The sequence below is a fragment of the Rattus rattus genome, chromosome 13 (assembly GCF_011064425.1).
Source record: "Rattus rattus isolate New Zealand chromosome 13, Rrattus_CSIRO_v1, whole genome shotgun sequence".
Lineage (NCBI taxonomy): Eukaryota > Metazoa > Chordata > Mammalia > Rodentia > Muridae > Rattus > Rattus rattus.
In genome coordinates, this window is record NC_046166.1 from 64,452,562 (window position 1) to 64,478,549 (window position 25,988).

Sequence of the window (25,988 nt, forward strand, 5' to 3'; positions counted from 1 at the left end):
GCACTGTGCTTTCCCATTCTCTGTACCTGCAATGTATCCTATGTCTTAGCATCCAGATCATCCCTACTCTCTTGGTAAGATTCTCCAAGCCATCTTCCCCTCTAGGAAACCTTTCTACAAGTTCCCAGGCATGCTTTCAAATAGCTTACAAAAAAAGCAAGGAATTGCTCCACGAGCCTGTCTTTCCAGGCCTTCACCATGTAGAGACACGCTGGCTCATTGACCTGCCCATTTTCTTACTTAGATCTGGAAGAGCAGACCTGACATAGTGAAAGGTTACAACTGTGTGCTGGGTAACAGACAATCGGTGAGACCCACACCTTCTCTGGGTAGCTTCTCCAGGCACTTGTCAAATGCTGTTGCTTCTGGTGGTCTCGTTGGGAAACGGAGGAGAGGGTCATTTCTACTCAGTGTGTACTTCTAATTCCTGCTTCAAACTGCTTTATATTTTATGCTCCATTCCCTTTCTTTGCATCCTAGGAATAAAAACCATGACCTCACACATGCTAAGTTAACACTTTCCTGCTAAGCTGTTCTTCCTAGCTCATACTTTTCATTTGGTGTTCACTACTCTCTGGTTTTTCCCCATGTGGTAGAATCCGGGGCCTGCTTGATTTTTACCTTTTGCTGCTCTGGGTGTTCCTGCCACTCCACATCCACTCAGACTAGATCTGCTTGGGTTTGAGCCTCAACGATCAGTTTTGAGATCTGAGTGTCTAAACCATCATCTTGTTCTCTCTACAAGTCAGCAAGTTTTTCCATTACTACACACAATACCCAAGGTTATCACCCTCCAGATTGGAAAGTTTATTTGAGCCTACAGCTTTGGAGGTCTTGATCCATGGCTGCTTGTTCGGTTGCTTTGATGCCTGTGTTAAACACTGTCCTCTTCAAGAACACAGTTCCAGTGACCCAACTCCCTTACTAGACTCACTACCTATTATGGTAGATGGTCTCTGAAGAGAACTCCCATGAGCCAGGTTGCATTAGAGAAAGATCTGGATACTAGGGCAGAGTATATATGTTCTTTTCCTGGCCATGTGTAATCACTTTGCCTTTCTGGGTCTCTGTTCTCTCATCAATGGATGCTGTGATTTCTCTGTCAACCCAGAGTAGTAGGAAAGCTCACACAAGTCAGTGGGACAGGGCTAAGGAACTGAAAACCCAGAGTCACATACAGTGAAAGCTATTTGAGTGCAAGGATACAGAGACAAGACTGTCATAACTCCTGGATCATCCCACCAGTCTACTTTGGTCTCCACTCTTAGAAAAGGTTAGTGCTTGTAAAGAATGTTCTTGGGCCTCTGGCCATTGTTAAAGCCCCTTTCTCTTACTTCCAGGAGTTTGACAGACTTCTAGAAGAAGCCCAACTCAGGCCTCCCAGACTAGCCAAAGTGGTCACCCTCACAGGGCGGCAGAGGCAGGATGTCTCAGCTCCTCCCTGTATGTCTGGGTCTGACATTGAGTCTATTTTATACAACCCTACAAACCCCTACACAGGCAAAGGACAATGAGAAACTATCTGTTGCCAGCCCCAGTGGTCAGTGACAATCTGGAGGATTAGGTACAAGAATCACAGAATCAGATGACACGGCAGGGAGAATGAAGCCAACCTTCCTTGAAGAGCTGGTTTTCAAACCTCTCTTCAAGACTTTATTATCTCTTTCATGGCAAAGAGACAAATTAATGTCTATTTCTTCTAGTACATGGGGGTCACCCTGGACTTCAATCCCAACCAGTGATGTCTGCACCCATGGCCCTCTCTGTCCAGCGTTCACTAAGCACGGCCTCGGGGGAAGGGGGTTGACTGTGACTCTTCATTGACATTGTAGGGACCATTTTGGGGCCTCTGCTCCCCAAGGAGATGGAAGCCACCACCTTCCACCCAGAGGGCTTTCTCTTCCTCCCAGAGGGCATTCTCTTCCTCCCAGAGGGACTTCTTATCTTCCCACAGAGCCTTCTCTTCTGCAAGCAGGGCTCTTTCCTCTACCCACAAGGCTTTTTCCTCCTCCCATAGGGCCTTGTCCTCCTGAAGGAGATTCCGGTCTCTTTCCCATAAAGCATTGTCCTCTCTCCAGAATGCTTTGTCCTCCTTCCAGAAAGTTCTGTATTTTTTCCAGAAAGTCTTCTCTTCTTCCCGGAAAGATTTTTCCATTTCCCAGAAGGTTTTTTCTTCCTTCCAGAAGATCTTCTCTTCTTCCCAGAAAGGTCTCTCTTCTTCCCAAAAACCCAGAATCTGGCCCCGGAAAGCCCGGATCTTGCCTCGGAACTCCCAGATCTCTTCCCTGAAGTCTTCTATTTTCTCATGGAAAATTTTCATCTCTTCTCGAAAAGCCTTTTCCTCCTGTAGCTTGTGTATTAATTTCTTCTGACGGATACTGGGTGAGGGCAGTACCAGTGAACGGAGGCAGGCTAGCCCCATCCATTTGCTCACCTTGAAGGGAAACATCTCCCAATCAGCTGGAATGATGGATGGCTGTGTTGGAGGTCAGGGCTGTTGGCCACGTCCAGGTCAGTTGGCCAAATCCTGTGAGTACATCAGAGAGAAGACGTCTATGAGCAACATTCACCAGAGAACAGTGCTTGGGAACATGCTGTCTTATATGAGAGAATTTAATCATTGCTCTTTTAGTTGTATTGGTGAAAGAATCTTTAGTACAGAAGAATGCTGGGTGACTGTGGCTTTGAGCTGGTTGATACAAAGTCTAGTGTTCCAAAACCAATCTCACACAACAAAAACAGTGGTGCTAAACTAGGAATAAAAGAACACAAGGGTGATGTGATAATTTAAGGGAAGGATTGCAGGTCATTTGCTTTCTCCTTTTAAGTAGTAAGTTGTCACAGTCTCTAGAGGGTTCATTTTTGTCAAAGCCACTCAAGATTCATCTTAATTCTGTCTTGGGGGTTCCTGGTCATTCATGTTTGTGTGAAAATTGTTTTCACAAGACACCTGGCCAATTGGATGGGGAGCCCCACCAATGGAGGGAGGGTAATTATTTTAACAAAAAAGCATGTTCAATAAACAGAGGTTTAATGAGAAAAAGTGAGATAATGGCAAATATTGGTGAGACTGTGGAACCTGAAAACCACTCACGTGATATTGCTACTTAGTTATGACACAAATGAGCTAGCAGTTTCACTTCCAGATGCCAACTGAAGGGAACTTCTAATTTGTGAGTAGGGCACCGACACCACATATTCAAGTAGTTTGTGTACACTCAGTCTGGAAACAGCCCAATCCATGCCAGGCAGAAGCAATACAACACGGTGGTAAATTCCTTCAATACGCAGCAGAAGTACATACAACACTATGAATGAAGCCTATGAATACTGTGGTGAAAGAATCAAGGGATTTGAAAGAATAAAGATCCCAAACAAGCAAAAACCCCTACTGTATAGGGAAACATACTTGAGTTATAGCCCAAAGAATACAAGCAACTACGTGAGCTTAAACAGGATAGTGGTTGGCAGGGGAACATTTCAGGGAGCGAGTAATGATTCAGGCAGTGATTAGTGCCAATCTGAGAAGAGCTGGGGGGGAGGGGGCAGGACAGTGTCTTGTTTCTTTGCTCGGGTAGTGACTGTATATGTGTCATATAAAAAATATGTTCATAAAAACCCCTAAGCACCAGTTAAAGAGGAAAGAAGAGAGAAAAAGAGAAGAAAGATGGGAAGAGGCATGGAGAAGAGACAAGAGAGGAAAAAGGAAAATAAGAAGAAATGGGAAGACAGGGAAGTGGAAGGAGGGAAGAGAAAGTGAAGGAAAAGGAAAAGAGAAGAAAGGAAGGAAAAGAAATGGAAGAAGGGAAAGGGAAGAGTGGAAAGGGGGAAGTAGGAAGTCGGAGCAGAAGGGAGAGGATTAGGATTCTAAACACTGTGGTGTAGTCAAAGTGGCAAATATCCAGGTAGCCCATAACTCAGCTAAGCACCAAGGCCGGTCACAGGGTGAGCAAGATGATTGCCTAGAGGACAGGGAAAGCTGAATGTAGCTAGTGTGTGTGCTCAGGTGCGCAGATCTCACTGTGTGCTTCTCGAAAGCTGAGCTCTTGACCTCAGTGGTCTTCACTAAAGCCCCACACTGTAGAGCAGCATGATCCGGACTTGCCCTGTGTTCCCCTTCTCTTCTGGCACGGGATCAGGGAATGAAGCACCCCCTCCCCCAATATGTCCGTGCTTACACTGGGAGGCTTGTATGTGAAAACCGTTTGCTACAAGGCACCGGGCAATTGGATGGTGAACCTTACCAATGGTGTGTGTGTGTGTGTGTGTGTGTGTGTGTGTGTGTGTGTGTGTGTGTGTATACATGGGTGTGTATGGAAAAGACGGTAGCTATGCTATGTGTGTGGCTGTTGACCTCACCTCACTCCAGTAACACAAACCAGAAGCCAGAGGCTCACCTCTGACCTCTTTCCCTCCTATACCAGACTTCTCAGTCACCAAGCCCTATCATTTCTAACCCTTCACATCTCTTGGAGGCACTCACTTTTCTGCTCCATCTTCCAGTAGCCACTTGTAGGTAGGATATGTGGCTCTGCTTCTATGGTTTCTGGTGTTGATCTTGCTCTCTAGATATCTGCCTGGACAGTGTAGTCTCCCCTCATTGGATTACTAAGGTTTTGTACTATTGTATCATACCTGCTTCTAAACCATCAAATACTCTAGAGCCTGAAAAGAAAAGCCAACCAACTCTGTCTATATCTTTACTTTCTCCTGTCTCTACTCCGCTCCATGTGACATAGTTAGTTTTCTAGACACGACCTGAACATTTTTACTTCTGTACCAAAGCACCAACTATGTCCCTTCTAAGGATTCCTTCACCTTCTGGGTGGGCTTCAATTCTTGTTCCTTTCTTCTTCTCCGTGTTTATCTGCCAGTGTCCTATCATTACCTGATATACTTGACATTATGTGTGGATATATTTTCCTGCTGTCTCTGTAGCCCGGCAGATAGTAAAAAGTGTGGGGTGACTATAACTGATTCAGAATTTTGATTTTGTTTGTGTCACTATGTGGTTCTTCATCTAGAATCTTTGGACTATCCTAAGTTCTTCACTTCCATTCCATTAGTCCCCTCCCCCAAAACCCGGATAGCCTGAACTAACTGACCTAGTGGATCCCTTCAGATTTAGGTGAGGAGATGCCTTCTCTAGGCGGCCTCTCCTCACAGCCTCTCAGACTCAGAACCCTCCTGCCCAGTTGGTGGCACTCTGACATCCCTAGGCACAGTGCCTAGTATGATTTCTGCCACAGAGCAGATGTTCAAGAAACAGCAGCTCAATGGATGTTAGTTTCCTGAAATAGAATAGTAGAGGAAAAAATTATCCCCAAGTTTTTATCAAGTGACCACTACATTATCTTTGGGAAGGATAGCAAGGTGGCTTAGTGGGTAAAAGCACTTACAGCCCAGCCTGACGACCTGTATTTGATTCCCGGAATCCACAGAATGGAAGGAGAGAGAAAACTCCTACAAGTTGTTCTCTCTCTCTCTCTCTCTCTCTCTCTCTCTCTCTCTCTCTCACACACACACACACACACACACACACACACAAAAATGTAAAAAAAAACAAATACTCTTAAAAAAAGAAATAAAATAGGTGAGATTGAGTCTTTATATATGTACTATATATCAAGGACAATAGAAACTTGACTATGTGCTTATATAGATACTTTTAAATTCAATAAAAAAGGTGTCTGGCCTTCATCACCACACCAGGCTAGAACTTATTTTTAAGGTTACTTACTGCTTAGCTGTTTCCCAACTGGGAGGACCCTATAGCCCTCAGAGGGCAGGCGGACATTGTCACATCAGAGTCACAGTGATGCGTCTCCTGGGCTCATCCCAGCAGTCCTTGCAGTGACCCTTTCATTCATTCTCAGTTCTGAGTCACAGGTTGGAGATCAAGATGAGGCCCTGGATTGGGGACCCTTGAAAAGGATTGAACCCTAACAGGTTCATTCACCTCAGACTTTGCCAATGGTACCTGTTACCTTGGATTTCATCTGTTGTTTCAGGAAGGGCAATGGAATAGAGGACTCTTGCTGTGTTTGGTCTTGCCTTTGGTGGTTTGACTAGGATGTGACTTGCTCTGCGTCTCTTTAGTTTATCCTGGTTGACTTTGTTGGGATCCTTTGGTATTGGAAGACTTTACGTAGTTCTTCACCAAATGTCAGGCAGGTTTGGTTATCTTTTTGCCCCTTTCTGGGACTTACATTATTCCTCAGTTTGCAGCTGATGGTGGCCCACAACTCCAAAACTTATTTCTTTGGCTTCCTTCTTTCTGTCATTTGGACTGGAGAATATCAGTGGACCTGCTTTGGAGTTCATGCATCCCTTTCCCATCAGATTAAATCTACCGTTAAGCTCCCCAACTTAGTTTTTCCATTTTCAACACCAGATTTTTTTCAACGTAGTGAAATTTTTGCTACAACCCAGAAAATGAACAGATCTGATATTTCACAGAGATATATCACTGTCATTTGGGGGATAGTGAGTTAAGAGCACCTAAAATTTACTTCCTTATCAGTAGGGAGCACTTCTGGAGTTAACATTGACTGGCTTCCTGCTTGTGATTAATGGCCTTAGTCAAACATAGATATCGTATACCATAAACTTGCCAGCAAAGGATTTGTGGTCATTCTTTATCTCCCTCGAATTAGTCACGCTTTGTGTTGCTTACCTTTAAAAGACACTGGGAAAGTACTCATGACTGGCATGGTATTGACCATCAACCCTCCTATGCTTGTCACTTGCATCTTCTTTCTGCCTTTCCTATCATCATCCTCACTACTCCAGTCGTGGTTTCCATATTGACTGACCAGCTGGTTCCAGCACTTATCAAAACTCTTCCAGGCAACACAATTCTATCTCAGGAATTATGTATCCTGTATCTCTGTTACCTCTGTTCTCTGACCTACTTCTTGTTTCGGCCCTCTCTACCCTACCATTGTTTTATTCTGTTCCTATGTACATGCTGTGATTTCTTATGAGGTTCCACATGGCAGGGAGACCAGATACTGGTGGATTTATTACTCTGTCTGGCTTATTTCATTTAATATATTGTCCTTCAGACTGATCCAGGAAGCAAATGGCAAGATCTTATTAAGGCTTGATGTATTCCTTTGCTTAAGGCAATTTTCCTCTATATTCCCTGCATTTTATGATTTTAAGTATAATTCAATTGAACTCTTTTCTGAGGTGGACAGGCCAATAATTCCAGCACTTGGGAGATTAAGCAGGAGGAATCACAAGATGAAGGTCAGCTTGAGGTATGACGTGAGCTCAAAGTTTCAGGTACTAAGATAGGTTATATCTCAAAAAGAAAAATTCCCCTAATATCTACTGTACTTTCATTTTTGCTACCTTTGCACATGCTATTTATAAGTCTTCTGTTTAATTTCAAGTATATGAAACATTTTCCAATTCCATTGGTAAACTGGGAGTCCTCATGACCTGATAATTCAGCCTGTGGTATGTGGGCTGTTGGGGGATACTTTTACATTCAAAGAAGATAATGATGTACTTGCCATTCTTCCAAAATGAGAGCCTGTAGCTGACTTGACTTGCAAATTTATTGGCATAAAATACCTGAGCCTAGTCTAGCCCCTACACATGTGCTGCTGACGTTGTACCTGGTATTCTGTTCTCTTCCCTAGTTTTTTCCCTCCAGGATTCCCTCGGTCTAGTGTTTTCTTACTGCTTCTATTTCAATTTTCAGGTCCTGAGGAGTTTTACTCATTTCCTTTACCTGCTCATTTGTATTTTCCTGTGTTTTTTCAAAAATTTATTCATTTCCTCTTTAAAGGCCAGTAGCATCTTTATAAGATTGGGTTGGAGGTTGTTTTCTTGTGCTTCAGTTGTGTTAGGACACCCAGGGCTTGCTGTAGTAGGATAGCTGTGCTCCGAAGGTACGATGTTGTTCTGCCCTTGCTGACTGTGTTCCTATGCTGACTTTTAACCACCTGATTATCCATGTGTATTCCTGTTGTCCCGGGTGTTGGGAAGACCAGACTACCTGGCTGTTCCTGGGACAGCAGGTCTCTATGTGGCAGCTTTAGGCCGGACAGTGGAATTCAGGGAACAGTGGATGTTTCCTACAAGTTAGATGAGCTCCGAAGAACAAAGCTGACTACTGATGGGGTTGTGTGGGGGAGGGGGAGGGATTTTTCTTGTGTTGCAGGCCTGATGTACTGGATGGCAAGGTGGTGGGAAAATGGAGCTCCGGGAGAGAGCCAGCTGCTCAGGACAGCTGGTTGTGCCCCAGAGGTCACAGCAGGAAGAGGAATTCACAGCTGTTTTTTTTTTAAACACATGTTTTAAGTGTAAAATCATGTGCTTTCTTCTCAATGATAATTTGTCCTGGTTTTACACAAAAGCGACTCATGTTAGTTGTGTGAGTGTGTCCATGCAGGCCCATGCAGGTGTTTGTGTATGTGTGTCAGAACACATGTGGCACTCACATGGCAGTCAGCAGAGATTGTCAACTGTCATTCCTTAGACCTTATCCTCTTTCTTTGGAGATGGAATCTCTCAGCAGTTTGTCTCTGACCACATGTGCTAGCCTGATCTATCACTGAGCCCCAGGAATACATTTGTCTCTGCTTTCCCAGCCCTGGGGTCATGGGTATGGGCTTGTGAATACTTGGCTTTTAAGTGTGCGTTCTGGGGCATGGGCTCAGGTTCAGGTCTTTACAGGGAGTCAATTGCTTTTTGACAGAGGTATCTGTCCAGCTGAAATATTCTCACCTTTCTGACAGAGCTAAGTTTGTTTAAAAACTGATTTAACCGCAATTATGATCTACTGGAATTATGTATGATTTTCACGTCTCTCTTGAAATACCAGTTATTTCAATAGATGGACAGATTAAAGCATTTTTCCTAAACATTTTCATTGTTCATTTATCTCAAAAGGGTTTATTACTGTGGGGTCCAGCACTCTGTCATTCATCCCATGTGTGTAAACAACTATCCAGATAGCAAAAGGGCAGAAGCACAGGACGGACAGTAGTGCTGTTAAAAACGTTTATTGAGAAAGGAGAAGAAATGCTATGACCAAAAAAGCATCTTGCAAAAGGAAGGGTTATTTTTTGTGACTTGCCACTAGAGGGTGGGGTTGCCTTATTTTCCAATCTTGGCTTCTCCTCACTAAGAATCTTGTACTGTTGCATTAATCAGAAGAATCTACTTGTCCTCGTTTCTCTTCTCTCAGAGATTTTTCCATTGTTGGCCCTTCTGTTGTCTCTTGTGGTTTCCCACTTTTCAGCACTTTTCAGCAAGAGTTGGAAGAGAGAAAGCTAGTGGTTGTGTAATAGAACAAGGGGCCATTTTCCCAACTCCTGCAAGAAACAGCAGAACTCCAGCAGCTTCAGTCATGTGGCTCTGGCATTGGAGTCAAAATAAAAAAGGATGACTGGGACAATTGATACTGGTCAGCTGGAGTTAAGTAATTAGTGTGATTAAGACAAGACCAGTATCACTGGAGGAGAAGTCTTCTGGGAAGAGTTTTGATGGAGAGCACAAAGAAGCTGTGTTCCAGAGATAGAGTTTGTACCTCATGCTGCAGCTGGACTGGTAATGTAAGAATCACCCAGATAGTGATGGGTTTGAAGACATGAAGGGGTCCATGAAGGCAGCTGAGGCTTGCCCTCAGAGGCCATAGAAGGTCATTGGTGAAGGTGCAGCCCTCAGTTGCAGTTGACAACCCAGGATTGAAGGGGTCATGCAAAAGGTTGAGGCTTGGGTGAACAAGGAAGAAACTCTATGAGAGGCTATTGGTGAAGTTAAGTAAGTAGCAGAAGACTCCAACATATTGGAGATATCAGTACCAAGGAATTGTCACTAAGAATAGCAGCAGTGGAGTGCATCAACCTGAGCTTAGAGGCTACAGAGGCAGAGCTGGAGAAGACACCAGCCCTTTCAAGGAGCCCAGAAGATCATGTGGATCCTGACATTGAAACCAAGAAGCTGTAACACTAAAGCTGTCTTGAGACCTCAGGATATTTGAGATGCCAGAGCCATGGATATCTCTGAGGAATATTGCTGAGGGGAGTAGAATCAGTCAGGAAAAGGAGTTTGCTGCAGTCAACAAAGATGAAAAAGGAGTTGGAGATCTGAAAAGCTGCTTGATGTCAGCTTTAAATGTAGAGTTTGAGTTGCCCAGTTGGTTCTTTTAATCTTGATTTGTGGATTACAGTTATGATTGGATGGATCTCAGAAGAGACTTTGAACTTTGGACTCTTAAGATTGTTGGAGACTGCCATAGACTAGGGGACTTTGGAAGTTGGACTAAATGTACATTTTATTATGTTAAGTCTAGATATGGCCCCATAGACTCATGTATTGATCAGGCTTGTGGGGGGCTGGGAGTGAATGTGATGATCTGTAAGCTGTAAAGTTCAGGAAATGGCACTATTAGAAGGTTTAGCCCTGTTAGAGTAGGTGTGGCCTGGTTGAGAAAGGTGTGTCACTGTGGGCATAGGCTTTAAGACCCTACTCTAGCTGCCTTGAAGGAAATATTCTGCTAGTATCCTTCACATGAAGGTGTAGAACTCTCAGCTCATCCTGTACCATACCTGCCTGGATGCTGCCATGTTCCTACCTTGTTGATAATGGACTCAACCTCTAAATCTGTAAGCCAGCCCCCAATTAAATGTTGTCCTTATAAGAGTTGACTTGGTCATGGTGTCTGTTCATAGCAGTAAAACCCTAACTAAGAGAAGTTATACTATGTAATACATTTAATATCATTGACTATTTTTCTTTGACCAGGGGAAAAAACTTTTAAACAGTCATAGCCCTCAGAGGAACTCTGAAGGCTGCCTCAAAGATACCAATAGAATTGTGTATCATAAAATGGAAGTACCAATAGAAAGATAGAATATAAATTATGAGATGGAATGCGAAATAAAAAATTTTTGAGCTAAAGTAATTTGAATACCTGAAAATGCAAAATGTCATAGAGGATTATAATAAAAAATGGAGCCATAAAATGTGAAAAAAATATTCAAATAATATTGTGAGGCTGAATTTTGTAAATCACACATGTTCCTTGAATAGTGAGCCTCTGCTCATTATCTCAATATCGGATAACACCAAATTTAAAGTTTTTATGAAGCCACTGTTTTAGATCCTAGACCAAACAGGCTTGAGTTCAGCTATGTATAGTATGTAAACGGCACTGAACTTACTAACCATCAACAGAGACATCACACACACACACACACACACACACACACACACACACACACACACACACACACACACACACACACACAGACACAAAATATTTTGCTTCTTTTTTTTTATTGGCTGTTTTCAATTTACATTTCAAATGTTATCCCCTTTCCTGGTTTCCTGTCCATAAACTCCCTATCCCATCTCTCCTTTCTTCTATGAGGGTGTTCCCCACCCAACCACCTGCTCCTTTCCAAGTGTATTTGGAGTATAGATATTCAGGATTAAGACTTCATCTTAGTGAATTTTTCCTTTGATGAATATGAGGTGTCCTTCCCTATCTTTTTGATAACTTTTTGTTGAAAGTGATTTTATTGATATTAGAATGGCTACTCCAGCTTTTTCTTTGGACCATTTGTTTGAAAATTGTTTTTCCAGCCTTTTAGTCTGAGATAATGTTTGTCTTTTTCACTGTGTTTCCCTGAATGCAGCAAAATGCTGGGTCCTCTTTCTGTATCCAGTTTGTTAGTTCATGTTTTTATTGGGGAATTGGAGTCCATTGATGTTAAGAGATATTAAGGAATGGTGATTGTTGTTTCCTGTTAATTTTGTTTTTAGATGTAATTATGTTTGTGTGTGTTTCTTCTTTTTGAGTTTGTTGCAAGAAGATTACTTTCTTGCTTTTTCTCTAGGGTATAGTTTCCCTTCTTGTGTGGGGTTTTCCATCTACTATCCTTTGTAAGGCTAGGTTTGTATAAAGATATTGTTATAAAATTTGGTTTTGTCATGGAATATTTTTGTTTCTCCATCTATTTTAATTGAGAGTTTTGCTGGATATAGTAGCCTAGGGTGGCATTTGTGTTCTCTTAGGGTCTGTGTGACATCTGCCCAGGATCTTCTGGCTTTCATAGTCTCTGGTGAGAAGTCTGGTGTAATTCTGTTAGGTCTGCCTTTATATGTTACTTGACCTTTTTCCCTTACTGCTTTTAATATTCTTTCTTTATTTTGTGCATTTGGTGTTTTGAGTATTATGTGATGGGAGGAGTTTCTTTTCTGGTCCAATCTATTTGGAGCTCTGTAGGCTTCTTGTATGCTTATGGGTATATCTTTCTTTAGGTTATTGAAGTTTTCTTCTATGATTTTGTTGAAGATATTTACTGGTCCTTTGAGCTGGAGTCTTCATTTTCTTCTATACCTATTATCCCTAGGTTTGATCTTCTCATTGTTTTATGGATTTCCTGGATGTTTTTTTAGGTTAGGAGCTTTTTTGCGTTTTACATTTTCTTTGACAGTTGTGTCCGTGTTTTCTATGATATCTTCTGCCCCTGAGATTCTCTCTTCTATCTCTTGTATTCTGTTGGTGATGCTTGCATCTATGACTCCTGATCTCTTTCCTAGGTTTTCTATCTCCCAGGTGGTCTCCCTTTGTGATTTTTTTATTGTTTTTATTTCCAATTTTAGATACTGGATGGTTTTGTTCAATTCCTTCACCTGTTTGGTTGTGTTTTCCTGTAATTCTTTAAGGAATTTTTGTGCTTCCTCTTAAGGACTTCTATTTGTTTATCTGTGTTGTCCTGTATTTTTTAAGGAGTTATTTATGTCCTTCTTAAAGTCCTCTATCATCATCTGAGATGATTTTAGATCCAAATCTTGCTTTTCTGGTGTATTTGGATATCCAGTATTTGCTTTGGGGAGAACTGGGCTGTGATTACATCAAGTAATCTTGTTTTCTGTTACTTAGGTTCCTGTACTTGCCTCTCACCATCTGGGTTGTCTCGTGTTAGTTGATCTTGTTGTCTCTGACAGTGGCTTGACCTCCTGTAAGCCTGTGTATCAGCCTTTCTGGAGACTGACTTTCTCCTGGTGGGGTCTGGGTACAGAGAGCTGTCACAGGTCAGCCCTGGGTGCAGGCAGAAACTGGAAGGATCCTGTCCCAGACTGCTCCTGGGTTCCTGTGTCCTGAGGGCTCTAGGTGGGTTCCTTTTTGGACCAGGAATGTAAGCAGAAGTGGTGGTCTCCCTGAGCTCTCAGGGTTGTTGCACTTCTGAGAGTCTAGCTCTCTCCCTGATTGGATTTGGGTCAGCTCTGGGTATAGGCAAAAACCAGAAACACTTCTTGGTTTTTTGACTCAGAGAGTACTTACTCTGCTGGTTGCTTAGTAACAACTCTTGGAAACTTCCTCTTAATTCCTCCAGGTGATGAACCCTTCTACTACTCCTGGAAGGCAACATTCTGGATCTACTTGCACTCACAGGGAAATGCTTAAATGCCACTTACATGAGAAGTTGCTCCCCATGGCCATAGCATCTTCCCTGATCATGTCCCCTAAGTCTCCAGTTAACATTTCTTCCTTATGAGTTATAAGGCTGTAACAGGGGAGAAGACCCACCATCTTTATCATCTACCTGAAGAGTCTTTAGTCAAGTTCCTCACCCTTAGAGTCTACTGACCTTTTGCACTGTTGTAATGTGTGCCCTGGTATGTAAATCCCAGGGGATGTGAGCTAAGAAAGGATCATGGTAAAGACTGTATAATTTCCCAGTGCTGGACAATCCCTGGTCCTGGTAGATACCAGGATCTAGCCCTTCCCTCCTGAAGACCTGTCAGGATGGAGGCTGTGACAGGTATTCGTCACAGATAAGCTTCTTATTGTCACAGGCCAGAATTACATTTAAAATCAAATACAGATTAATAGTAAACACGCATTCCTTAAAATGGACAAAATTATTAAAATGCTATAACCTGATGATATTTGAAGGTAATCAAGAACATGTCAATATAAGCTGACAACCAGGAGACTTACTTTCTTAGGGTCTTAAGCTCATAAACACTGTAGATCTTTATTCTCAAGCACTGACTCCTGTAGTAGCAGCTCTTTAACAGTCGTCAAAGACAACCTGCACAGATTAACTCGTGTGGGTTGCAGGGAGAGGGACAAGGTACTAAAATTAAGGAAGTAAGATGTCGTTTTGGCACTGACACCTAACTGACTCTGTGACCTGAGCTTCACCAGGACAGTAGGGCAGTCATAAACGTCTTCTTTGAAATGCAATCATTGAGAAGAATTATTATATGATTCCTTCTCATGTTGAGAGGAATAATTTCAGTGTCTGCAGACAGCATGCTCCACCCCACTTCCTAAAATCCTATAAACTATTTTCTTTATGGTATCTGTTTCTGAAAGACCATATTTATTTGAAAAAAAATCACTTTCAAATTAATTTACAACATATTCAGGAGTATATTACATAGAAGCTCATTATAGTTGGTAAACTTTTAGTATTGTAGACATAAATACAAGGCATGATATTATTTATCTCAAATGTGACATGTGAAGATACAGTTTAGACATATGTGCACGCTTTGTCTGTGTGTGTTTTGCACACGGTTGTCATACAGAGTCAACAGATTTATGATTATACAGCTACTTCCAAAATTAAGATACACAATAGTTCTGTCACCTCCAAGAGTTATCTAAGCCCATTTTCCAAGCCAGCCATTCCTCCCCCCATTAGGTAGAGAACCTGGGGCTCCAGACACGCTGACAAATAAATGCTATCACATCCAATGACACTCAACAGGTTTGAGTGGGGGACTTCAAGGTAGTGAGTGTAATAAGATGGGCAAAATGCAGGCAATGTAGTTACAGCAGGAAGAAAAACACCAGCAGAGACAGAGTGAGTGGGGAATTCAGCAGAGGAGGTACCCTCAGATCTAGTGAGAATGGAAAAGGTGTGTGTGTGTGTGTGTGTGTGTGTGTGTGTGTGTGTTGCAAACCACATTGTAGGCCATCTCAGAAAAGGCCAGGAAGACAAATGCAGGTCCTAGACTGTTGTCAGCAACCTGTGCCTTTTGAATATATACATATATATATATATATATATATATATATATATATATATATATATATATTGGCTGTTTTCAGACACAACAGAAGAGGGCATCGGATCCCATTACAGATGGTTTGAGCTACCATGTGATTGCTGGGAATTGAACTCAGGACCTCTGGAAGCACAGTCAGTGCTCTTATGTGGAGCCATCTCCCAGCACTGGTGGCTTTTATAAGAACAAATTCTAGCAGCTTGGTGACTGTAGACTATTCCACAAACTGTAGAGAAGATAAGAGTTTGAAAACTGGGAAAACATGCATCATGTTTCTATCCATTGGACACTGAAAGAAAGAAAAAGCTAAAGGGAGAAATAAGAAGGGTAAAAGTGATGACAGATGCTCCTTTAGGTTCATCTGAGACAGAATTTCCCTCGATCAGATCAGAGATCCCATGATCCCATGATAGTTTTGAGAGTAAATAAAAATCACAGAGACAAGTATGTACACCAGAATGTCTTTAGAGCATGCTTTCTTATGTTAAAATTCATTTATTCATTAGTACTTATCTGTACATTGTGTGCCTTTGTGGTTCCGTGTTCCATGGACATCCAAGTGCCTAAGGGGGCCTGAAGAAGTCATCAGGCCTTTGAAACTAGAGCCCCAGGAAGTTGTGTGTGCCAGTCTGGTTGCTGGGAATGGAAAGTGAACCTTCGAGAGCAGTAAAAGCACTCTTAAATGTGTAGCCATCATCCAGCTCCTATCTCTTATTTTAAAACATTTTCAAAACATGTCTTCTTTGAGAAAATAATTTTATTTGGTTCTTTTATTTTCATCTTTGCAGGAAGCAAGCTTATCGGGGTTGGCTAGAAGTCTTGCAGCTTGTACCTAGGAACTTCTCTTTACATCCAGGAGGAGGATGAAAGCTTCACGCTAAAAGTGGCCTGTGATATACACTGGACTCCCAGTTCTGGACTTAGAGCCAAGGGCCCAGAGTGTGCCATGTCTCTGTGGGAGGCATTTGGGGGGAAGTGTCTACTTGTTTTTCTTTGTATGATTGTTTTCCTCTCCACTTTGGCTGCTAAGAACTGCCACACCCTACATCCCAGGCCTTCGTTCTTCCATCTTCTCCTCAAACATTAATGGGCAGGCTAAGAGCATGAGATGGAAAAGCCAGAAGTCTTAAATTATAAGTGTAGTAAGTCCTAGATTGAACATGGTCTCCCTCTCTAGTTAGGCACTGAGTTCATGATTTCTGAGGACTGTGCTGTCCACACAGGCTATGATTTAAGTTCTCCATACATGACCAGTGTGAGACATGTTTACTCTACAGCCAACCCAATTTTGATAGGAGCTCTGTTCTGTGTGGAAGGCCATGTTCCAGGCCAGCCAGTGTATGAAGTCAGCCCAAGTGATTTCTCACAATGTGTGTCGGGGCTATTGCTGAAGCCGGGTCTGTATCTAGCAGGTGCCCCATTTACTGTGAGGGGTCAAGTTCCCTCCATTTTCAGGTATCAGAAATCTGAGAGGAAGACCCATTGTCAAAGATCCGCTTAAAGCTAGGGAGAGAACTAGAGAAGGCAGCTCGTCCAAGTCATGGGCCAACCTTCCATCTGACCTGCTTTTTATGGGTTTTCTTACTTTTTGTCAGCCAGTGGAACAATGCATGGACTGTGAAAGAAAGTGAGTGTATGGACTTCATTTACAGGAGATAGTGTCAGCCCCACAGAAGGTCAGACCCAGGAGGCCATTTTCTGCCATCCTAGACACTGATGGATCTGACTTCACAAAGTCCAGAATTGGAGAAGAGGCCAGTGAGGGACAGCCGGAGACGTTTCTTCTGAGATCCTGCTCATGGTTGGTGCTGAGAATTCAGTGTTTCTTTTCTCCTTGCAGCACAGTGGTGTTAAGTTGGCTCGGCAGGTCCCGATCTTTTTTCAAGGAGAGGCAGGCAGTTTCACATCGTCCTTTCATCTTTTTACAGAGGAACCTTCCACACAGTGTGCCTTGGCTGGGGGAGAGAGTAACTGTTGGTTATCTAGTAATCTTTTACTAGGTCAAAAAGTGAACACTTCATTACTTAATCAGAGAGAGAGAGAGAGAGAGAGAGAGAGAGAGAGAGAGAGAGAGAGAGAGAGAGAATAAGACTCTGATAAGTGCAATCAGTGCCCTTAGCAATCATCTGAAAAGTCTTTGACATAATGTAATCCTCTGTTCCAAGCAGCTAACTCATATGGAAAGAGACCTCTCTTCCTAGGAATGCAACAATCCACTTCCCAACCTCGAAGAAACAAACCTTCCTAACAAGATTTTCTTTTTTCACCTCTAGTGTCTGGCGTGAGACCAAAATATAAAGACAGTACAATTAATACTATAGGCAGGCCAACAATAATCCGTGCCCGATATCATAGGATCTTAATGTTTCGGTATAAAATCAATCAACAGTGCTCTCCTTATTGGCACTTGCAGATGACAAATGTAAGCACGGGAGTTCAAAAAATCAACCAGGAGCCTGGTCTGCCAGAGAGAGCTCAGTACACACCGTCCCTGGGAGAGCTCACCACGGGCTGCGCCCTCGTGCTCCTTTATGTTTTGTTCTGCCTCTGAGCAAAGGTTCATGTAAACCAGCTTCTCATTTTTCTGCATCTCCCAGTTAGAGTGTGGTTTGCCCAGCACCTGCTTCTCAGTACTTGCATTATGTCTTTTAGGAAAATGGTTTATATTACAGCTCTGTGCATACACTCTTTCCTCACTCACTTACGTAACTACACATCAAAGCTTTTGAATGATTTTACTCTTTTCAGGAATCTATTATTTACTAACATATTGTATGGCAGTCTATTTCCAGACAATTGGACAAAGGCTCTGCTTTAATTAAAAATCTCTGCTTATTTTTGTATAGCTGAGGAATACAGCTGGAGACAAAGTCTTGCAAATGTTAAGAACACACTGTCTCCCCTAGAGCTTCTGGTGTTGACACACGTGCCCTAAGATGGTTAGACACTTGGGAGTTATCTTGTTAGGATGGGGGAATACAGGAGCATGGAGCAAGGGTATTTGAGGGGGGCTAATCCAGAGTATTGTTGGCTGTAAGCTATGCTGCACAAACAGATCGGTTTAAAGCACCCTGAATCTCAAGTGCAAACAAATCCAGATGGTAGCAGTTTTAATTAGGTTATTATTTATTATATATGAGGTCCCCCCAAAAAGGTTTGAAATGATCTCACAGTCAGCTATCTGAACCAACTACCAAGACATGGAAAATGTTGATTTTTTTTTTTTGCCATTTTAAAGCAGTCACTTTGTCATGTGCTGACATATGTTGAGATTTGAAAACCAGGGGAAGTATCTAAGAAAATAAAGAAGTCCAATTCCTCGTGATTGACTGGAGAAGTGGCCCAGGTGCTCTAGTCAGAGCTGATCCGAGTCAGTGCAGCCTGAGTCTTCTGTTCCTCAGTTAGGAACAATGTTTCACTAGGAATAACGTAAGGCCCCAGACTTACAGATCACTGAGGGATGAGGTTTCCCCGAAGTTAGCTTGGTTTCCAAGGACAGACCCAATTAAGTTGCCAACACTGCCTCTCCAGCGACTTCCTTCTTACCTGGGTGAAGTTGAATGAGAAGAACAAGCCCAGCAACAATTAAGGAAAAAGATTCTCATGTCTCCAGGCAGCAATGGAGGTGAGATGGGAGAGTACAGTAATGGAGCCCCAGCTCCTTTATTAAGGAGAGTAAAAACCCATTCTAGTGCTCAGAAACAGCCTTAAGGAGAAACTATTTTTCCATGCTCCGTTGAGTGACTTGTGGGCCAGCTGATTACCCTTTTGTCTAAGTCTTTTACTGAAGGCAAGGCAGAGAAAGCACCCTGCCTTATTGCCTGGAAGGTTCTTTTTTCTTCTTCTAGGTGTCCCTCCACTTTCCTTCGTGTTCCATCTCAAGGATCCCCGATTCCAGAAAATCTACAACCATCCACCCTCCTTCCTATAGTAAGGTTGTAGATATAACATGCATGTTTACAAGTTTTATCTACCAGTTCTTAGTTAATTGATTGATAACAGCTATTAGTGGCTTTTGTGGGATAAATTAGCTACCCCAAGAGATACTAATGTCATAGAAGAAACCAGGTCAATTTTGATTTCTTCTAGTAGGTTCTTATATCAGGTTGTTTAGGTTTCAGGGATAAGCTCAGGTAATTCATGACTAAACAAAAAAAATTAGGTGCAACCTGTCATTAAATCTCAAGCTTATACATATATAAGGATTTTGAAGATGTATAATTCTTAATTTTTCCATAATCATTTGTGGCACAATAGCTATGCATATTTGTAGTGTAGATATCTGCTATCAGTAGGCCTTAAGTTTGTCCTAAAACCAAAGGAGACAGTGAAGGGTTTTGTACAGAAGACTTATCTGGAACATATCATAATATATATGGAAGAACATTCCAGAGGGGAAAAAATCTACTTTCCCAACAGAGTGAGTGCTTAGCAGATCAACTCTCACACAATAGTAAATTAATTTCTGGAAAAATGCAGAGCTGCCAAAAGGATGTGTAAGATAAAATGAAGTCGGACATGCTTTGGAGAAAAGAAACCATCTAGGTAAAGAATGAATTGGGTGAGTTACCCGTGATTCTTACTGTGTTAGACTCTTGGCTCTCAGTGTGAGATATGATGGAACCTTTGAAATGTAGGGGCTTAGAATGCTGCCGTGGTGACCCATACCTGTCATAGTCCTCAGGGAGAGTTTCAGGCCAGCTTGTGCACACAATGAGTACCAGCTCAATCCGTCTCAGACTGACTCTGTCTGAGCAAATCAAAAGTAAACAAAAAGTATGTGTAGATTAGTGTAGTTAATTAGGTCACTGGGGCACTGTCCTTAGAAGGAGTGACATGGTTCTCATGGGACTCGCTATCCCAGAGAGGTTATAATAACAATGCCCTCCTGTTCTCTGGCCTCTTGTCTTCCATGCTGCCTTTGGCTCTCATCCTTGTCTCTCCCCTTCAGGACATGTCACCAAGATTTGGCGTGGCCTGGGAGGCGCTCTCTGAAAGCGAACACAGATCCACCTGATCACGGACGTAAGCCGTCAGTGGAATAAACTCTTTAAAATAAAGTACCCTAGACTCAGTTGTTGGGTGTTAGTAAAGAAAACAGCAAATATACTCACCTGTACCTACCCTCAGGTGAGACCCTGTTCAACACTTTATCAGAGTCAGAGCCAGAAAAGGGGGGTGCTTAGAGGCTCACATCCCCCAGGCCCCAGAAACCCAGAGGAGGATGTGACCTCCTTTGTGCGCAGGTGTTGCTCTCTTTCCATTTTTCTGAGCAAGGCTAGGTGCTGTTACTGATACTAAGTGCCCCGGCTTTGGAAAAGCAGGAGGCGGTGTCCTGAGGATGAGATCCCTTCCCACAGAAGGCCTGGGGTGAAATCACAAAACACACCTAGAAAAGCGTTTCTGTGGCAGGTTGTCTGGAAACTCTCCAGGTGCAGTTGTTACGCAACTCTCAGGATTGCTGCATCCCAGGCCAAGGGCCTGGTGACTTCTCAGGTGGCAGGAGAATTTGCATGTCTATACCATCCTTAGTTTTGTTGGCTTGCAGAATGCAGACCAGTGAGGGATGGGAGCCTCTCAGGAAGGTTCCAGAGAATGTGGCCTGGATACAGGGCTGTAGAAACAAGGTCAAACTCCCCAAGGAGTCCTGAGGGGCTTTGCACAAAGCTCTGGGAGTGGGTCAATTTTGGCCCAAAGACCCTAGGGTGTTAGAGATACCTAGAATGTTGATCTCTGCTAAGGAAATTCACACTTACCAAATGGGCCAGTCTATAAGAAGCCATATTTGCTGCAGGGAGAAAGGGCTATGGTGTGAGATGGCTAGCTAGATCCCCTGGGGTTCACGCCATGTCACCCCATGCCCCCAGGAGCCAGGCTTGAGCAGAAAGAAGGCTTTCCTGTTTGTCCCAGCTGGATTTTGGTCTAGGTTTGGGCCTTGCTTATCCCATGATTCTTCTTGGAATGCATGTGTTTTTCTCTGTAACATGCATGCTGGAAGCCCTGTCATTTGGATGTTTTTATGTTTGTGTATGTTCATGCTGAGTTTTCATTGAATTTTGGAAAAAAGACTGGACAGTAGAGTTTTGATTTGTTAGTATTTCCTTCAAGTATTTTGGATCTGCTCTTTAGGTGCAATTTTTAAAATATTGTATTCCATCTCTTGACTGATACTTCAGTCTGAAACAAACTTTGCTTCTCATAACAGTCTTTTTGTGTTTTACAAAGTCTGTTTTTAAAGTATTGGTCTACCACTTTTTCCAATGGCTCTTTGATATAACATTTTTAAACTCTACAACCATAAACTTTGTCTTTTAAAACCACATTCTATTAATCTCTATTTGGGATGGTTAATTGATTTTTCCTTAATGTAATAATCAGTAAAAGTAGAACTTGTATCAGTTTTGCCATTTGTCTACCAAATGTTATGGAGTTACCCTTTTTCCTTTCCCTTTTGGGGCAACACACACACACACATATGTATATGTATGTATATATGTGTATATACATATATTTTGTTATAAGCAATTGCTTTTAAGAATTTTTTATTAATGTTGCAATCATACACAATTCTTCAATGGTAACTTACCAACTCACTTTCAATAGCAAATTGGAACCACACCCTCAGTTCTTCCATTCATTTTTGCTGTAAAAGTAAAATTGGTGAGGTCTGAAGTGAGAGGCTCTCTTGCTGGTCTTGAAAAGATGTAATTGCCTTGGACAAAGGAGCTGTGAGGGGGATGATCAGTGGTCTGTCGTTGGTAGAACTTCGGAGGTTGGCCCTGACTGCATACACTTAAGACATTTTCCTCTGATGGCAAGGCAGCTCAGAGTGGATGCTTTATTGTTAATCTTCGTGGAACACTGGGATCTGCACCAGACCCAAACTTCTGACCTGAGATAGTTTGAGATAGCGTGTGCTGTGTTGACTGCCCCAACCTCAGTGCATTCATATGCAGCAACATGAGTAGCAATCACATTTTAAGGTGCGTGCATTCTGTAGCTGGCATTTTGCATGCTCTCACAAGGCAGCTGCGCTCTCAAAGCAGTGAGCAGTTTTCCCAAGTGGTTGAAAGATCTTTGTAATTGTCTTTTGTAGATTCATCTCCTAGAAGAACTTTTATGATAAAACTTCTTTTATGCTAAATTCTTTTCCAAACATGCTATATCCTTAGCTGTTTTCCCCTAAGGATGCCTTTGAGTCAATGAACCCATGTGATATTTGTGTGGCCATTGAAAACTTTGTCTTGTTGCCCTCTATCAGTATCTAGGTTCACCTGTCAGAAGCTACACCTGCCATGGGGAGTGCCAGGTGAGAGCTGAGAAAATGGTAGCTTTAATATGGGGAAACAAATTCTCTGGTGGGGAAATATCCTGTTTCTATTCCTATCTGCCATTTTTCCTAGCAGATGGTATTAATTAAACTCAGCCCAAAATCAAAACCCTGGTGGATCTGGATTGGATAGACCGATGCTAAGGTTTCATAGAAGGGAAGGGTAGGAGAAAGATCTATGTTGTAGATCACACTGGGCAGAATCCTGCTCAGGTTCCTGTATCCCCGTAAAACTGATCAGTGTTGAGCCCCACGGCTCTGAGTTTTTGACGTTTAGTTTATTAAGCTACAAATTTTATTCCATAAGGTGGAAGTTACAGTTTGGGCGTCTGGACACCCTGTGCAAGTGGACATTTTTGATTCTTCTCTAACCATTTCCTTTTTTGCAGACCAAGGGCGATGCAGTCTCGTAGCACAGGCAATAACGAGCACATAGGGTTGTTTTAAAACATAGATCATAATTGTCATAATCTGTGGATCATAGTACATTACCTCATCGAGAATCAAGTGAATGGATTTTCCTTGTATTCTATAGAACTACAAAGCTGTCGACAGGGTCAAGGACTGACACTTTCGTTCACTCCCACGATCGTTAATATATTAGAGACAGGAAGAAGGCAGCGATGCACCGCTGCCCCTTGTCTCCCAGCTTTCCCATACCATAGGCAGCAACACAAATCAAATACCGGATCAAATACAAATCAGAGCGATAATGGCGCCCTCAGGTGACCCTGAGCCCTATGGGAAACCCTGGAAAGAACACTTCTGAGTTATGGGTTGCTGGAGATCAAGTCCTGTCTGCTCGTGTGAAGGCATTCATTGATGTTTTGATTTCTGTCATCTTAACATTGAAATGAAACACAGAAACAGAATGAGGTGAGATGGGCACTGACTGTGACCCCGTGAAGCCACAATGTTCTCTCCTTGACCATCCATTCAAGCGACTACTTACCCCCAGGCCGTTGGTCCTTGGGTTCAGATCCTCTCCGACAGCAGAAGAAGTTCAGCTTGCACTTGCCGGCGATCTTCTGCGCTGTCCATGCACGTCCTCCTGCATTTCCCCCGGCCCCAGCCTGCATGTCTCATACACAGAAAACTCCCCTGTGTCAGGAAAGAGCTGCTGGGGGTTTTGCTGGAACTGTGTGGGAGTGGGAAGAGTATCTAAGGCCCCTCACAGGCAGGGGTTGTGTGTGTATGGCTGGTGTTTTCTAGAATTAGGCCAGAGGGTTGGGATAGCTCAGTTGGCAAAGTGTTTCACTTGGGTGAACATGGGACCCTGAGTCTGATCCTCCGCCCAGATTAAAAAGTCAGGGCTTCCGTCCTCAGCTGGTAAGCAGGGACAGATGAGTCTCTCTTGGCTCAGGGATCAACTAGCTGAACTTAGGATAGATTCTGTCTCAGAAAGGGAAGTGGATGGCTCCTGAGGAATGTCGTGTGGTTTGACCTCTGGCCTCCCACACATGCCTGAACACACACACACACACACACACTGTGAAAGAGAACCCCCCACAGCGTCTGCTAACCCCAGTGTGGAGCTGAAAAGAGTTAAGAACAATAGGTAACCATCACCCAAATCCTCCAGGTGTTTACTGTCTTTCATGGGCCCCCATGTAAATGGCAGAGCAACATCTATTCTTCAGAACTATTAAAATGCCTGGCTGTACTCTGAAAATTTACTAGATAGACTTTGGTTTCAAACTCTCAAAGCTGGAATGAAATAATTTAATCTTAATACTTGTTTGGGCCTAGTACCAGCTGCCCCTTTACCAAACCTCATTCACCTGATGGACATACTAGAAATACCTGTCCACACTTTTAGAATGCTGGTGGTGAAAGAGGAAATGACTGTGATAATGTTTTGCTGTATGGTATATACTAGTAAGGGGGCTTTAATAATTAACGGCATAATCCATGTTTATTTGTTAAGAACTGGAGAAATTAGTGCTCCATGGAGTTAGCTCCATAGTGTAACTCTGTTCAGTTATCATCATCACCACCACCACCACCACCACCACCACCACCACCACCATCATCATCATCTTTATTATCATTATAATGTTAGTGTGTGTGTGTGTGTGAGAGAGAGAGAGAGGTGTATCATATAGTACATGTACATATGTGTGCAGGCTAATGCCTCCATGTATGTGCACACAAACATCAAGAAAACGCCTTGGGTATCATTTTCTGCCACTCTCAGCTTTGAAACAGGGCCTCTCTTTGAACCTTAGCTCAGTTTTCCTAAGCTGCTCAGATTCCCAGTGAAACCCTAAGCTCTGCCCTTGAACCTCTAGCTCTACCCCCACAGCGCTGTGGTCCCCAGGCTCAAGCAAAACTGTGTGTGCTGAAGTCCAGACTTGGGTGCTCATAGTTGCATAGCAAGCACTCAATCTGTGAGCCCACATCTCCAGCCCTCCGAGAATAGTTTAATATTTCTTTTTTAATTGTGTTTGCCTCGTGATGTCTTCCCATGTAAAACCTCTGGTGCGCATCCAAAGCCTGTGGCTGTTATAAACAGTGCTTTATGATGAGCATGGCACCTCACTGACCATCTCGCCATTCTACATGATCCTCCTCATCCAGCAGATGCCCTCGAGCAGACCTTGTTCAAGTTAGGTCCCTCTGGGAAGGAAGCCAGGATCTCTGGGTAATGCTAATTGGTGAGGATGAGGTTGAGCCTAAGCATCACACATTAATGGGAAAGTCACTGGAAAAATACAAATATCACCAGGGCCACAAGGTAATAGAAGATGATGCCCAATAGACCAGAACTCAGTCCTTTCAAAACCACCTTCCTTCCTTGGCCTCATCAGTCAAATATAGCTAACTGGGCCTCAGTCCCCAAGAGAGGAGAGAATACAGGTAAAGGATATAATTTACCTCCTGGAAATGACTGGGAATACTCAAGTCCTGCCCAGGACCCTAAATTTAAAACAAAATACATTTTAGGACAGAATATTAAAACAAGAAGTAACACTTTATAAAATGTCTCCTACATGCTACATGACTCTTGAGGGACCAGTGATGTTCTGGCTGCTCTCTTTATTGGATTTCTCAAGTTCACTCCTGAAAGCCAGAAAGACCAATGTGAAAAATAAAATCAAAATTAATACTCTATCCAGTTGGCTCTTAGGAAACATTAATGCAGATCCAAGAAATCTCAGGGAAGGAAGACTTACTCTCAGTTTCAGGGTGGTTCATGGAAGAATCTTTGGATTTCATGGTCTGCTCCTCCCCCACCCTCAACCCCATCAAATTCCCATCAACTTTGGTTTACCTGATGGCAGTTCAGCTTCTAATGAAGAACAAAGCCAGACCAAAATGGAAATCCCTCTGCTCAGAGCCATGTTTGAGGGGAGATTCTTGAACACAGAGAATCAGGGGTTCTTTGAGGGACAGGAAAGCATTTATACTGGAAAGTAATGGGCTATGTTCTAGGTCAGTGAAGTGAATCAATAAAAGAAAGCAGGACTGCATGCTCCATTTGCCGGGATCAAGAGCTGGTGCAGTGAGTTAGAACCTTGAGTCTGCAAAGTCCTACTTCCCCGCGCCTAACCAGCATGTAGAATGGAGTGGACATTGGTCCAAGGCTGGGAGAATCCAGGGCCAT

General features: G+C 42.9%; 1 protein-coding gene and 1 pseudogene across 1 annotated transcript; both read right to left on the minus strand.

Moving 5' to 3' along the window:
- Window positions 1-794: 794 nt before the first annotated feature.
- Ccdc70 (coiled-coil domain containing 70) lies at window positions 795-4,959 on the minus strand. Its single transcript, XM_032918467.1, has 2 exons — window positions 4,819-4,959; window positions 795-2,527 (listed from the first exon to the last, which is right to left on the minus strand). Exon 2 carries the CDS (start codon window positions 2,447-2,449, stop codon window positions 1,778-1,780), a length of 672 nt encoding a protein of 223 aa, XP_032774358.1. The 5' UTR covers window positions 2,450-2,527; window positions 4,819-4,959; the 3' UTR covers window positions 795-1,777.
- Window positions 4,960-19,998: 15,039 nt separating this feature from the next.
- LOC116914351 lies at window positions 19,999-25,988 on the minus strand (annotated as a pseudogene).